Source organism: Galleria mellonella, unplaced genomic scaffold (assembly GCF_026898425.1).
Source record: "Galleria mellonella isolate WM207_F2 unplaced genomic scaffold, CSIRO_AGI_GalMel_v1 utg78, whole genome shotgun sequence".
Classification (NCBI taxonomy): Eukaryota; Metazoa; Arthropoda; class Insecta; order Lepidoptera; family Pyralidae; genus Galleria; species Galleria mellonella.
This window is the reverse complement of record NW_026442151.1, coordinates 5,922,149-5,937,930: the sequence shown is the minus strand read 5'-3', so window position 1 is coordinate 5,937,930 and position 15,782 is coordinate 5,922,149. Positions and strand designations below refer to the sequence as shown.

The 15,782-nt window shown below is 31.4% G+C and overlaps 2 protein-coding genes across 3 annotated transcripts; one reads left to right on the top strand and one right to left on the bottom strand.

Annotated features, from left to right (window-relative positions):
* Positions 1–7,020: 7,020 nt before the first annotated feature.
* On the bottom strand, positions 7,021–12,524 carry LOC113517531 (uncharacterized). Of its 2 annotated transcripts, none has more exons than XM_052901565.1 (5): positions 12,250–12,524; positions 10,193–10,324; positions 9,643–9,809; positions 8,746–8,839; positions 7,021–8,571 (listed from the first exon to the last, which is right to left on the bottom strand). In XM_052901565.1, exons 2-5 carry the CDS (start codon positions 10,302–10,304, stop codon positions 7,457–7,459), a joined length of 1,488 nt encoding a protein of 495 aa, XP_052757525.1. In that variant the 5' UTR covers positions 10,305–10,324; positions 12,250–12,524; the 3' UTR covers positions 7,021–7,456. The 2 variants fall into 2 exon arrangements, with proteins under 2 accessions (XP_052757525.1, XP_026758029.2); XM_026902228.3 differs by lacking the exon at positions 12,250–12,524 and adding an exon at positions 10,477–10,716.
* Positions 11,868–13,727, top strand: LOC113517561 (thioredoxin domain-containing protein 17-like). Its single transcript, XM_026902266.3, has 3 exons — positions 11,868–12,219; positions 13,055–13,136; positions 13,467–13,727. Exons 1-3 carry the CDS (start codon positions 12,075–12,077, stop codon positions 13,618–13,620), a joined length of 381 nt encoding a protein of 126 aa, XP_026758067.1. The 5' UTR covers positions 11,868–12,074; the 3' UTR covers positions 13,621–13,727.
* Positions 13,728–15,782: the final 2,055 nt, after the last annotated feature.

Below are 15,782 nucleotides of genomic sequence, written 5' to 3'. Positions count from 1 at the left end.
TTATTCTCATGCTTATTAAAGTGTTATCGCAATCGAAAATGATACAAACAACTTTACCACCGTCCAACGATGCCATTTACAATGTATTTTCTCAATTATTAACTTCTCACAATGGATTACAAAGTCCTAATAATTCAGTGGAACTGTCGTAGCATAACAAACAAGAAATCAGACTTATTTTATTTGATTAATAAATATAATCCTTTTATAATAGCTCTCCAAGAGACTTGGTTAAAGCCAGGATATCCTTTTAGGATTTCAGGCTTTACAAGTCTCCGTGATGATAGAGCTGACGGATATGGCGGTGTTGCCATATTGGTCAAAAACTCCCTTCCTTTTTCTTCTTTTTCGCTTCCTGTATATAGCGGCATTAATGCAGCTGCTATAATTATAAATGGTATCTGTTTTGTTACTTTATATATTCCTGATCCTACATGCCAAATATATTCACAACTAGAACAATTATTTTCAATTTTACCTAAACCTTTTCTCGTAATGGGCGATTTTAATGCTCAACACCAATCGTGGGGCAGTTCTACTTCTAATTTTTATGGTGGAAAACTCCTGACGATAATTGACACTTACAACTTATGTATTATTAACTCAGATGTACCAACACGTAGAACTGCACCGAATGAAGGGTTTAGTGCTCCTGACATTTCAATATGTTCTTCTGATTTAGCTTCTTCACTGTCGTGGTATCCTCATTCCTCTACTTTCGGAAGCGATCACTTTCCCCTCATTCTTTCTTTTCCAATTTCCATTCCCTCAAGTCGAAAGAGTGGTCCTCGGCTTAAATATAATTTATCAAATGTAGACTGGAATATTTACAAACAATATTTAGATAATAAAATATCGGAGTTACCTATTGTTTACCATGGAAATGAACATCAATGTTGTAATGACTTGATGATAAATATGAAGGAGGTTGCTGATTTATTATTTCCTGTTAAAAATAGTGCTTCAGGGAAAATTCCCTCGCCACCTTGGTGGGACAAAGATTGTAAGGAAGCAATTAAAAATCGTAAAGAGGCTGAAAAAAATTATAATAATTACATGACACCAGAAAATTTTGAAATTTACACCGCAGTTTCACGTTCTACTCGAAAACTACTGAAAAAAAAGAAATTAGAAGGCTGGAGAAGATTTTGTTCTTCTATCTGTCCAGAAGTTAATTCATCAGTCGTTTGGAATAATATTAAAAGATTCAGATCTGCCTTTAGTGATCATACATCACGTTCTGCACTCGATTTAACTTTAGCGAATAAATTTTTAGATCGTCTTGCTCCTAGTTATGTGCCGGAATGCCTTTACAATATTTCTCTATCCGTCTCTGACGAATTATTCGAACTTGACTCTCCTTTTACTCTAGTAGAACTTAAAGGTGTTCTAGCTTCTATTAAAGACTCTGCACCGGGAGAAGACGGTATACCGTATTCCTTTTTTAAAAATGCTAGCGATGCGACATTAATTTACTTTTTAAATATAATTAATTCCATAATTATTTCGGGAAATATACCTACTTCATGGAAGTCTCAGATTATTATACCATTTCTAAAGCCTCATAAACCACCTTCTGAACCATCTTCATACCGTCCTGTTGCACTTTCCTCTGTCTTACTAAAGCTAGCTGAACATTTAGTGAAAAACCGTCTAGAATGGTTTTTAGAAAGTAATAACTTACTATCCCCGAACCAGTTTGGTTTTAGGAAAGGTAAGAGCACCTTAGATAATGTGAGCATTCTTATTTCAGATATTCATATAGCTTTCTCACAAAATTTGTCAATCCTCTCAGCCTTTTTAGATATAAATTCTGCCTATGATAATGTAATAATTTCTATTTTAAAAACTAAATTACAAGCTCTAAATGTACCGGTAATGCTTTCTAATTTCATTATTAATATTTTATCAGAAAGAACAATATATATGAATTTAGATGAAGATACCAAATTATCTAGAACAGTATGGAAAGGCCTTCCACAAGGATCTGTTCTCAGTCCAATCTTATTTAACATATACACATACGATCTAGAATTATTCCTTGATAAATCCGTCAAAATTTTACAATATGCTGATGATCTTTTATTATATTTTATTGCGAAGTCCATAGAATCTGCTTCTGCCAAATTATCTGATTCATTAGATTTGTTAAAAACGTGGTTAGATGCAAATGGTCTTAATCTTTCTGTAACCAAGAGTAGTGTAGTTTTGTTTTCAAGAATGAGATCACCGCAACAAATTAAGGTGCTTTATGATAACTCATACATTCCTATAAAGACTGAAATTAAATTTTTAGGTATCGTGCTAGATAATAAATTAACAGGTCTGTCCCACTGTAATTATATTTCTACGAAATGTGAGCGTAACCTCAACATTCTTAGGTGCCTTGCTGGAGTTTGGTGGGGAGCACATCCCGTTTCACTAAAACTTGCTTATAATGGTCTTATAAGGAGTGTCATTGATTATGGAACTTTTTTGTTAGCTCCAGGAAGTTCATTTGCTTTTAAGAAATTGGATTTAATTCAATCAAAGGCCTTGAGGATTATCTCTGGAGCAATGAAATCAAGTCCAATCAATGCTTTACAGCTCGAAATCGGTGATCCACCTTTGGTTTTAAGAAGACAATATCTATCTGATCGCTTCTTTTTTCGTTGTTTACAATTATCTGATCATCCGCTTATTCAAAAGTTATCTCAACTACATATCTTTATTTCGTCTTCATCTTATTGGAAACATAAAAAACCTCCATGTTTAATACAAAGTTATGAAAAATATAAATCCATAGAATCTCCCACTTTTACATCGTCCTGTTTTCCCATTTATAAATGCTCATATCAATCTTTAGTTTTATCTCCTAATATTAAATATGATTTTGGGTTATTAAAAAATGATTCAGAATTGAATGCCAAATTTATGTTTATAACTGACATTGAATGGAATGAATGGCACTACATCTTTACTGATGCATCAAAACCAGACAATAGCGGTTGTGTAGGTGTGGGTGTGTTTCATTCACAATTTAATATCGTTCAAAAAATTAAACTTCCACCGGAGTCTTCAGTTTTTACCGGGGAATGTTATGGTATTTTAAAAGCTGTAGAATATATACTTTTAATGAAATTACATAAGGCAATAGTTTTCACTGACTCTATGAGCTCTTTGCAAGCTCTAGCCAAATATCCGTTTAAATCAAAACCAGTTTATCCCATTATTTGTGACATAAGACAAAGTCTTTATCTTTGCATGTTGAGAGGTTATTCCGTTTCTTTTGCCTGGTTACCAGGACACAGTGGTATTAGCGGCAATGACAAAGCTGACCTTATTGCAAGAGAGGCTGTAACTTGTGGTGATATGTATCCGTATCATAATTACTGTAGTGACCTAGCTTGTCTCCCAAAAATATATTTAAGGTATGCCTGGAAGGAATATTGGGAAAAAACAAGTACAATAAAAGGAAGATTTTATCGCCTTATACAACCCGATATTCCTTTCAAACCATGGTTTTGTAAATTAAAGCTTGGAAAGACCGCAACAAGTATTATAACTCGTATGCGTCTAGGTCACGTATGCACACCTTCTCATTTATACAAGCTTGGTATTGTACAAAGTTCGTCGTGTAATTGCGGTGCTGAAGTGGCGGACTTGAATCATATATTCTTCTCATGTTCTAAATTTGACCACACCTCCCTTTTTAATCATCTCCGATCCATCCGTGTTCCATTCCCAACTTCTATTCTTACTCTACTTTCTTCCAATGATCCTATTATCTATAAAATACTATCTTCATATATATATGATAACAATATTAAGATTTAGTTATATTACATGAATACATTTATAGTTGCATCAATTGCTTTTCCTATATATTTATAAGTATATTCTCATATGTACAAGTATATGTTTCATATCCTATAAATATCCTAGACCTAATCCTTATCCTTTCTAAATTCGTTTGTGTTAGGTATTTTTATTACTATTATCGTTTCCCCGTTTTGTTCTTGGCAAAATACCCTAATATCGGGGTGAACGCCACAAAAAAAAAAAAAAAAAAAAAAAAAAAAAAAAAAATATGGTTATCACTGAAGTGACACAGATTAAAAAAATTTAATAATATAATTTATTGCCAAATAGTTATTTAGATTACTTATAAAAAATATTTTTTAAATATATTAATAACTCGGTATTTTGACTTAAAGTTACAATGCTTATATTTATTAATTTAACCATAAAAAAAATATAGTTTTGCCAGGAGATTTAACGTATATTACTGAAGAAATTAATTATTAGAATAAAACAAAGATGCTCTTAACAAAATAAATATATTTATAAACTAGGTATTTTCAGATTTTTGACAGTTTATGGCTGTACAATGTAGGAGTTGAGAACACTCCAACTTTGTTGTTGATTGAAGCCAAACGCCGTTAAATTTAAAAAATCCATTAGGTCCGTTTCAAGTCCAGATTAGTCCGAATATTTGACACGTTAGTTTACTAGTGTGTGTAGGCTACAAACACTTTTTGTTATATACTCGGGCATGCATGGATATCTACATACATCAAAATATATTAACCTCTTTTCTTGACAGTCGGTTAAAATCAACAATTATGAAAAGAGCTTTCTGGCAATTTGTACCTAAAATATCATCACAAAATGAAATACATTTGTGACAAATATTAAAGTCATAGCCATTTACCTACTATCAGGTATAATAGGTCATGCATAAAATAACTAATAAAGAAGGTATAGGCTACTTTTACATTTGTATGTTGCGTGAGTAAAATTTACAAATATATTTAAACTCATTTTACACCAGCTGTGGTCACGAGTAAATTTGTCTTGTTGTAGGGCATTATCTCGTCTCTGAGATAGAAGTATTTTTTGCTATCCATTCATAGTCCCATATCACATTAATTGTCACTATATTCAGGGTTTTTGGTACATAAAACTGACCGTTTCTTTATTCGAAAGTTCAAGATAATTCAGGTAAATTATTATAGTTTGCCTAAATGATTGCGTTACTTCCCGTCTCTTATAAAATATAAAACAAGCAGCGTGAAAGTCAAAAGTAAATATGAAGAACAAGCTTTGTGACGTTGGTGTGGTTTATCAGTCTTAAATACAAATTACAAGAGCAGTTTAAAAACTATTTGACAGTTTAAAAATTATTTGATCGGGTGTGGCATAGAGCGCTGCTTTCAAAGCTACCTTCATTTGGGTTGCCTGCGAGACTGTGCATTTGGGTCGCCAGTTTTCTCAAGGAACGTAGCATTAAGGTCGTAGTCGACGGTGCATGCTCTGATTTAAAACCTTTGAATGCTGGTGTCCCGCAAGGCTGTGTACTATCTCCGACTCTGTTTCTTCTGCATATCAATGATATGTTACAGATAAGTAATATTCATTGCTATGCGGACGACAGTACAGGAGATACATTATATACCGGTCATGCAAAGATCTCGCGGGCACATACCGATGAGTGCCGGAATAGACTTGTGTCTGAAATCGAAACTTCACTCCATCAAGTTTCGATCTGGGGTGAACAAAATCTTGTTCAATTTAACCCCAAAAAGACACAAGTCTGCGCGTTTACCGCAAAAAAGACGCCGTTTGTCGTATCTCCTCACTTTCAGGGCACTTCCCTTGATAAAAAGTCAAGTCTAGGAATTCTGGGCGTTGATATATCTTGCGACGTCCAGTTTTGCGGTCATCTGGAGGAGAAGGCTAAGATAGCTTCCAAAAAGTTAGGAGTGCTCAATAGGGTGAGACGATATTTCATGCCAAAACACCGCCTGAAATTATATAAAGCCCAAGTCAGGCCGCATATGGAATACTGTTCTCACCTGTGGGCAGGAGCGCCACAGTACCAACTCCTTCCGTTAGACCGCATTCAAAGTCGGGCGGCTCGAATTATCGATAGTCAACGCCTTACTGTCCGGCTTGACCCATTGAAACTGCGCAGAGATGTTGCATCTCTGTGCATCTTCTACCGAATTTATCATGGGGAGTGTTCTGAGGAATTGTTCGGATTGATACCTGCTGCTGATTTTCACCACCGTACAACCCGCCACAAACTAAAGTTTCATCCCAATCATCTGGACGAGTGGCGGTCTTCCACCGTGCGTTTTTCAAGGCACTTTCTTCCACGCACAACCATTCTTTGGAATCAACTTCCAGCAGCAGTATTTCCGAACCGATACGACAACATAACCTTCAAGAAAAGAGTATATTCCTTTTTAAAAGGCCGGCAGCACACCTGCAATGCCGCTGGTGTTGTGGGTGATCATGGGCGGCGGTAGTCACTTACCATCAGGTGAGCCGCATGCTCGTTTGCCCCCTGTGTTGTAAAAAAAAAAAAAAAAAAAAAAACTATTAAAAACAAGTATTTACACTGCATTATTAGCTTGGCCATGTTTGGTTTTGACGGGGCATTGAAGTGGATGGTTCTTATTTATTGAAAGTGGAAAAAATTACATATTTTTTATCAGTAGTTGAACATCGATATGACATAGCGACATCTATAAACATATATGGGAAACAGTTTATGGGTGGCCATTAAATTTTTGCACCTAAACATGATTAATTCTTATTATAATTTTAGATAAAACTTAAAATTTTAATTTATAAAATTATACAGATTAATTTATAGAAAAAATGTATGCAACTAAATAGATCATCTGATCTGATTGTATAGAGGAGGAATTAAACTGAAACTCTAGTGCTATATTATTGTCAGAAATATAGAGGATATGTTAGCATCATCTGAGTGTTCTAACAGTAAAACAATATTTTAAGGTATGAAACAGCGCGCTGAAGACAAGTATTCTAACTGTAATATTAGTATGAGAGGAATTTTAAATGACTGTCGTTTTTCGAGATTCGAGATTTCTTTAACAATGTTTACAAGTATAATTCTTCTTTTTCTTTTTTTTAAGAAATGATAATGTTATAGATTTCGACCAGTATATTATATGCATACTTTAGAATTAAAATCATATATATAGAGTTGAAATGGAAACCACTTAGGAATGATCTTATTTTTTTTATTTCTAAACTATCAGATACTGCAAATTTTAGAAAGAGATTAAAATTATATTCTTCAATTATTCATTTATAAATATAATAGTGTATTATACCACTAATAGTCAATTAAAAATTCACAAGTATAATAGTCACACTAAAAATATTATTGGTAATAAAGTGCATTCACTCTTTATACTAAAACATATTATACAATTGTGTTAAATTAGAGGATATAATATGTAATTATTATATTCGTCCTTATAGCACAGCTATTTCCTTATTATATAGAATGGAATGATTTTTTTTAAATACCATCCCGCAGCCATATTATAAACAAAGCACAAATTATACAAACTTAAAAAATTATGCTAATTTATTGTAAAATCATTACATATTTTTTCTAAATATTTCTTTAATATCTTGTTTTATAAAAATGCCCCTAACTACCGCCATACAATTTATTTAATTGTCTTTGTAAATTGTGTGAAGTAACAGTAGGGGTGTCAGGTACGGCTCTGTTATTGTTTTTAACTCGAGGTGTATTCAAAAAGTTCATTTGCTCTTTCATTTTCATATACATGTCCAAAGCTCGTCTGTCTATATCTTTGTTAGGTGTTCCAATATTATTTGAAATATTTGGCATTGACTTATAAAACACTTTTTTTCTCAGACACATGTTCTTTTTTGGTATCTTATAGGAAGGTGATTTAATAACAGAACAACGTTCTACAAGTATAGGACTTTTTTCAGTGCTTAATGATTCTTGTTTTAAATCATTTGCTGTAACTTTGGTTTTAATCATTAAGGTTTTGTCTTTATCACATTCAGGAATTGATTGTCCATTTCTTTTGTCATGTATTAATTTTTTTACATACTGCAAAGACTTAATTTGTGAATCCTTGATAGTGTTGAGCGTCTGAATACCACTGTCAATGATTTTAATATTGTATTCAGTCTGTTTTGCAACTTGTAACAAATCATTAAGTTCAGCGCTAATCGTTTCTTGGTTTGTAACTTTTGTCTTGGTGAGTAAATCACAGAGGGAGACTATAACACTCTCTTCTCTTTTATTATCATTATTGCTGACACCAGTTTCGACAGGTTTATCAAAGCACATAATTGTGTTATCACTGTACAGACCCGAATTCTCTAATTCACTTGAGTTATTAAAATACTCCTTCACATTCCGATACTCTTTGAATGGAGTAGAAACAGGTGGAGACACTTCTGCAATGTTTTCAAGAGTTTGCTCCTCAGAAATGGCTTGTATCTTCATCTCTATATCATTTATTTCTTTCTCTCTTTGAAGAAAACTGGCGTCACAATTAGATTTCCAAGATTCATTAGATAGTGGTGTTTCAGGTGGTTTTAATTGTGGTAACAATTTTTTATTGCTTAAAGGTCTTTGCAGTACTTGTTTTTTATCTTTTATGATGTTGGATTGGTTTGAGTTGTTCTCTTTGTTTGCAAGAGTCACCTTGCTTTTAATTGGTTTAGCCACCACTGGTGTATCTGGTATATTACAAACACCACTAATCCTCACTGTATTTTTGGCTGCAAATAACACGTAATCAGTTACTTGATGATGATGATTAAAAAAGGTGTAAGTACTTGTTCTTTTATCTAATAAATATTTATTATTAATATATTACAAGTATTTATCAACAAAGGATTTGTGTTCAATAATTTGATGTTAATCAGTGGTAGAAATACATAAAAAAAACATACCTTGAAGAAGTGATTTCTTTGCTCGAAAATCAGGTTTTGGAAATCTTGGTGTCTCTGCTACTTGGTGTACAATGACTCTTGAGTTTGTAACAAACTGTAAAATTTACGATTATTTCTCAAATCACAGTATATCAAGATGAAAAGTAAATTTTGCAACTAGAATGATATCAATTTTTAAATACCAAAATATATTTCGTAGTTTGGATGACTAATAAATTGACCTTAATTGCTGATCATATATTTTTTAATGACCTTCAATACATCTAGACACTGTAGAAGGTAAACTTAACACCATATGGTATTATCTACCAGTCAATAGTGGACAAAAATAACAAAATATATTAATGACAGCTTAATGTAATAAGCAAATAAAAAATTTAGGATATTTATATATCATATATATATATATATATATATACAAAAATAAATTAAAATAGTACAATATAAAACAATATGATATATAGATAATATAAATATAATAGGTATATATGTATACTTCATCAAATAATATTGAATTGGTTGTAAAAAGCTACCTAAAATATGATTATTTTGAAAATCTATCTGCTCCTTTCGTGTAAAAATTTAAATTTATTAAACAAATATTATTTCTTTTTCTTTCCATATATGTATTTTATATGTACTACTAGTGACTTGCCCCTGAGATAGGGGTAGAAATACAAACAAAATACAGCTCAAGTCACTCATTGATAATATAGCCTTCTATAGGTGAATGAATATTTAAAATCAGGTATTTTTTAAGTTTATTCATTATAATAAAAAATCAAATCTTTCCTGTTTATAATATTCATTAAGATTATTTTTTGTTGTCACACATCTCAAACTTCATTAAAAAAATAATATTATATGAAATTGAGACCAGCTTGACTATGACTTTACCTTGGGTTTCATTTGGAAGTTGAGCACTTTTCTGACTGGATTATTCTTCATCTGTCCATCTGCTGTATGACTTATTTTCTTATCAATCTTTACAGAAGAGTTCCATATTTTTTTCTTAGTTGCTCTTGTACTTTGGGCGACTCTTCTAGGAGACTGTATTTTCAAAGCTGAAAAAGTATTATGGAAACTATTTAAAGTAGAAAATTTAAATTAATTATTACTTTTTGTAAACAAAATTCTCTACATACCATAACATGCAGTTGGGTAATAATGAAAATTAAAAACAAAGTGGCACAAATATAAAAATTCCAATATATTTTAGAAGCGAGAACACTTGTTCTATTTACATGATATTTAAAAATTGAATTTCAAATCCTAATAATATCTAGCATCAACTCCAATAATAAGAAATAAAGCTTTAGGCTATAGGTATATCAAGGTGAAGAAAGTGACTAAATCCAGTAATTGTTTAAATATTTGGTAAACATCTGAATGCATCTTATAAATAAATTATAAAAACATTTATTCTTTAAGAATAATGTGTTTGTACCTTGTATGTCTGCACGCATTTCAGCAATAGTTAATGGCTTCAAAACTTTCTCAGCTGTACGAGTCTGTGCCATTGTAGGCCTTGGTTGTTTTTTAGCGGTAAGCGTCTGCATTACATCCCTTGAAAGAATACCTACAAACATAGTTTATGAAAATTATACATATATAATATTTATGATGGACAAATAACGTAACTACTGGTTTTTTATTTGATATATAATAGTAAAGAAAGCAGATTTTAAACTTTATATAAATATTTTATATTGATAGATAAAAAATACACACCACTAAGACCAGGTAATAATTCCGCCATAGTTTTTGGTTTTATAGATGTTGTCGCGTCCATTTTGGAAAAAACTTAGGACTTAAAACAATTAGAATTACAAAATATAAACGAAACACAATCAAATTATATAAAACAAATTCAAATAAAACTATTTTCATATTTTATCAACTGACATAACTGTCATGCGCTAGTGCATACCGCCGCATAATCGCCGTTCCGTAGTTGACAATCAATTTGACATAGATAAAGATGGACAACGGTACGTAAATGAATATGAATAGTATCTACCAAGACTATAATTAATAACTATAAGCAATTCTGGAAGCAATCGTGTTATCTTATTCTCTAATCTAGCACTTACATATCTCTTACTATGTTTTATTATCTTTCTATGGCTTTAACTGTCATGCGTCAATTCGTCGTCAACTATCTACTCTGTATCCACTTTAGTGATGGGATTCAACTCGATCATGCACTCGAGTTAAATTTTTGATGACTCAAGTTTCGAGTGACTCGCGTCGACTCGAATTACGAGTGACTCGAGTTGACTCGTACCACTCGAGTGGTTTACCCGCGGTAGCAGGAAACTTTTAAGAGTAAAAATTCTTCCTGATGCTTATCATGCCGCACGCACTATAATTGTAGATATTCTACATTTAGTTGAATATACAGCTGCTACAACAGATTTATGGACTTCTGACAATAATAAAGCATACCTAACTATTACAATACTTATAATTCAAAACTTTTTTCGCAAACTGTTACTACTAAAGAGGTTACGGAGAAACATTCTTCTATTATTTTAGCAAGTGTACTGAAGTCGATATTATCGAAGCCGTTTGGTAGGGAAAAAATTTATCAATTTATTTTTATAAAGTAGTTATTACACCAATTTCAGTTAAATTTGTTATCTCATTAAAGATACATTATTTTTGTTTTTTTTTTGTTGAGTTTATTTAAGTTTTATTTAAGTTAATTTTAAAACACGTATATTATTACTTAAATTGTGTAAGAACATAATAAAACTGTTTATATTTGGATCTCATGAAAGTTCCTTGTTAGAATAAATTAAATTGGATTACTTATTAGTAGTAGATTATGGTATAATATTTTAATTTGACTGATAGTTGATATAAGAGGTTTCTTGATTATGTATGACAGGTTTAGTTTTTCTATTTTTTACATTTTGTTTAGATTTTTTTTTTTTTTTTGAGAAAATGAATACACATTTTCTATGTAAAATTAATACTGTTTTATTCGTTTTAAAATTTTGGTCACTCGAGTTTTATATTCCGAGTGACTCGAGTCAATAAAAATCACTCGAGTTTTATCTTCACTCAAGTGGCATTCGAGTGAGTAAGTTATCAGTACCGAGTGACTCGAGTGAAAAAAAATCACTCGAGTCCCATCACTAATCCACTTGTGTACGGTGTCGTTCATTACTGAATTGGGAATTTTTAAAATTATTATTTATTATCATAATTATTTGTTACTTTTTAAATTTTGTTCTATAATATTGTACATTTTTAATTTGCCGTTAGTATAGTCATCTGACTTTATTTTGTAATAGGAACTTATAAAGTGCCTTAATATCAATATGGTGTCGAATGTGGAAATCAAAGGTTTTCAGGAATTTGCAAAATATACACAGAATATAGATCCTAACGGTCCTCCAGTATTTTTTTATTTTAGTGGTGAAAAAAGCGCAGACGGCAATAGTTGGTGTCCAGACTGTGTAGAAGGTTAATATTATAATATATAAATATACCTACATAATATAAATTATAATTTTCTCCAAAGATAACAATTTCATCGTTATCCAGTTTCACAGTTGATAAGTCCGAAGTAGATATTTTTATATCTTTCTATGATCATATATAATCTCTACTCTTATTCTAAATGTAAAATTGAGTTTTTTTTATTTAGCTATATTTTATTTGTTATTATTGATTTGTGACACGTTAAATGATACGACCAATCGTCATGCATAAATATATAATGCCCGCTTGCGCGGACGAAGTCACGTATATATGTCATATATTTAAAATCTGACAAAATAATTTTATAATCAATTACATATTTAAAACTTGTTATTAATCTATAAACTTTTCTATACAAGAGTTGTCATATATTAATGTGACTTAAGTAATATCTATTTATAAAAATAATTGGACAAATCTTCTACTATTTTTATTTTATTGTATCAAGTGTTACATTTAAATGTATTTACCTAAAAAGGAAAGCCAAAACCAAAATCTAAGATAGAAATCTTCATTTTATGTAGCTATGAAGAAACTATTAAATGCATCAATACCATGCCTGAAAAAAGGTTCAAACCTTTTACTTTTTGTTTTCTAGGAGTAAATAAGAAAATGGAAGGATTTGGTGTATATATTGTCAAAGAACTATTGTCATTTTAACTAAATCTTGGATAAAGTTATTTTATTAAGTATATAAAGATCTAAAATGTATTTATAAATATTTTAGAAACATTTTATTTGTTATATATAAAGTATTTTGGTATATGTACACTTAAATACTCTCAAAGGTATTAAAGTACCAATTTCTAAATTGCAGCGGAACCCATTGTGAAAGCATATCTAACTGAATTGAAGAAGAGTGTAATTTTTGCATATGTTGATGTTGGGAATAGAGAATAGTAAGTATTGTGATCGGCATAATTAGCATTGAACAAAGGTAGATTTATACATATATATAAATCTATCTTTGTTCATAGATAACATTAAATAACCTTTGTTTTTACAAAATAAGTTCATACTTATTTTGTTATAATTTGTTGCTCTCATGGGCAATATGGGAATAAATCCTTTTACTTAATTTTTGAATTTCATTGTATAACAATAATGAAAAATTTAAAATAAAAGCACCTCCTCTTTTTGAAATTGATTGAAAAATTGCATCTAGCCAATTTCATTTTGAAGTCGTCAAGTTTAAAGAGTGTAATCATTAATAAAATAATTTATTCTAGCTGGAAGGACAAAGCCTGCCCCTTCAGAACGGATAGTCGAACACGACTCATGGTGATCCCAACTATTGTTAAATGGAAGGGTGTGCAAAGACTAGAAGGGGAGCAATGTACCAAAAGGGAACTACTGCAGATGCTTTTTGAAGAAGAAGACTAATATTTTGTAATTAATTAGTCACTTTTGTATTGTATTGCGCATTGTATGTTATGTATAAAATATAATCATAAGCTCTATTGTTAATAAATATATTTTTTCATTAACAATTCTATTACTTTTATTCTATATAGTAGCGGTTTCTCAAATGTTGTCTAATTATATTGGATCAGTTAGATTTCTTATAAATCTATACAATATTCTTAAATATATTATTCCGCTCTGCTTATGAACATTGCGCTGACGCTTTAAGAACCGGTTTTGCATGGAGACTGGCCGTCCGCGGTCGTAGGGAGTTAACTTCGCGTTATATACCTCACGCGTTTAACATGTATACATCATAGTTATTAATGCTAATCTTGTCTGCTATCATTTTAAATAAATTCATCTTTAGTTCTGGCCTAATAATATCGTTCATTCCACGTCTCATATAAATTTATTTTCCTTCTGAATACCCTCAGTAAATGTGCGTGCTTCGAATCAGTACCCTGTTAGCGAGGGCCCAGAAGTCGTTTAAGAGCCCTACACTATGAATCACTGTCTTGAAATTTAATAATGGTACACTTAGGTAGACTTTGTACAAAAGTCGATTGCTTGGATACCTCTGTCCCATTCGTGTTTCTACCGTGAAGCAGATATGGCAGTGAATTTACAGAGTACAAAGGAATAACATCTAAGTCCTCAGGAATGGCAATGCATGGGGGGTATCATGGTACTGCTCATGTCTATAGGCGACGGTTACCACTTTCCATCAGGTGGGCCGTCAGCTTGTATGCCATTCTAAGTTCATAAAACTTAATTTTTCTAGGATTTCATGAATACTTATTGTAATATAAATAATTCTTGAAGAAAATGAAACTGCAAAATCAATTTATAAATTTATATTAAAAACATCATACTCATTAATAAAAAATAGGAGCTTACATATTTTCCCCCGTCATTAAAAAAAATGCTGAAAATTATTTTAAAAAAGTCAATCTATAAGAATTTATTCTTTAGAATTGATATATTTATACCTATACCGTTGGTGTAACTAAAATTTTATATGTATTTAAAACATTTCAGTCATTAATAGTCATAGATAATTATAAAAAATTGTTTACAAACCTATAAACCTGCTATTTTTATCAGCCGTGTTGTACAATTAGAATGCTTAAGCTTACATAAAAATCTTAATCCGTATAAAATACATAATGTGCTTATTTTTGATAGTCATTATGATTGTAAACAACCTTTTTTTTATACCTCTCTTTACTCTTTTATTTGCGCAATTTTTCTATATAATACTTGTGACAAGCATACACTTCGCCTAATGATAAGTGCTTACCGTCATAACACGACAGGCGTAATTCCCACTTTACTGATCTCGGATGGGACATAAAATCCATATATCCAACATTTTCATTACTATAGAAATTATATCAATATCATTTAAGATTATTAATGTGACGGATATATATTACGTAGATAATACAATTTATAATATTTTAGTGATAAAATTCTACTTCGGAATTGAATTACACAAATGTACGAGGTTTGTCCGGAAAGTACGTATAAAAGTTTTTTAAAAATTTTATTTTACAATTATTCAGGTATCAATTTTATACCTTCATAACATAATGCAAATAATACCTATACTCATGCCCCGTCGTAATTTTTTTATCTCATTTATGTCCCCCAAATGCCGCCCCCGAAGTACCAATTTGGTTTTTGGGAACAAGAAGAAGTCACACGAATATCGGTCACCGTAATGGAATTTTTACTCAAAAACTCACGGACAACAAGAGAGGTGTGGGCAGGGGCATTGTCGTGGTGAAAAAACGCCCCTCTCGCGCCAATTCTGGACGAACTCGTGCCACAAGAGCTTTGAGGCGTCTGAGCACATCGACGTAGAATTTTCCATCAACTGTCTGGCCTGGAGGGACGAATTGATGGACAATCCCCCGAACATCGAAAAAAACAATCAACATTGTCTTGACATTTGAGCGGGATTTTCTTGATTTTTTTGTTCGTGGTTCCCGGGATGTCTTCCACTCTTTGCTTTCACGGCCATTCTTGCCGAGTTTCGATATAAATGTATATATACCAGAACTAATACATTATATTCCAGAACACTTTTATACGAACTTTCCGGACAGACCTCGTATATACCTATAAAATAAATA

Bases quoted from the DNA above. Each gene is read 5' to 3' on its own strand.
- LOC113517531 (XM_026902228.3), bottom strand. From the start codon at position 10,537: ATGGACGCGACAACATCTATAAAACCAAAAACTATGGCGGAATTATTA. The intron at 8,840-9,642 runs GTAAAGTCATAG...TAAATTTTACAG, and splicing joins ACTTCCAAATGAAACCCAAG to TTTGTTACAAACTCAAGAGT. The intron at 8,572-8,745 runs GTATGTTTTTTT...TGTTATTTGCAG, and splicing joins AAAGAAATCACTTCTTCAAG to CCAAAAATACAGTGAGGATT.
- LOC113517561 (XM_026902266.3), top strand. From the start codon at position 12,075: ATGGTGTCGAATGTGGAAATCAAAGGTTTTCAGGAATTTGCAAAATAT. The intron at 12,220-13,054 runs GTTAATATTATA...TCTAAATTGCAG, and splicing joins GTGTCCAGACTGTGTAGAAG to CGGAACCCATTGTGAAAGCA. The intron at 13,137-13,466 runs GTAAGTATTGTG...AATTTATTCTAG, and splicing joins GATGTTGGGAATAGAGAATA to CTGGAAGGACAAAGCCTGCC.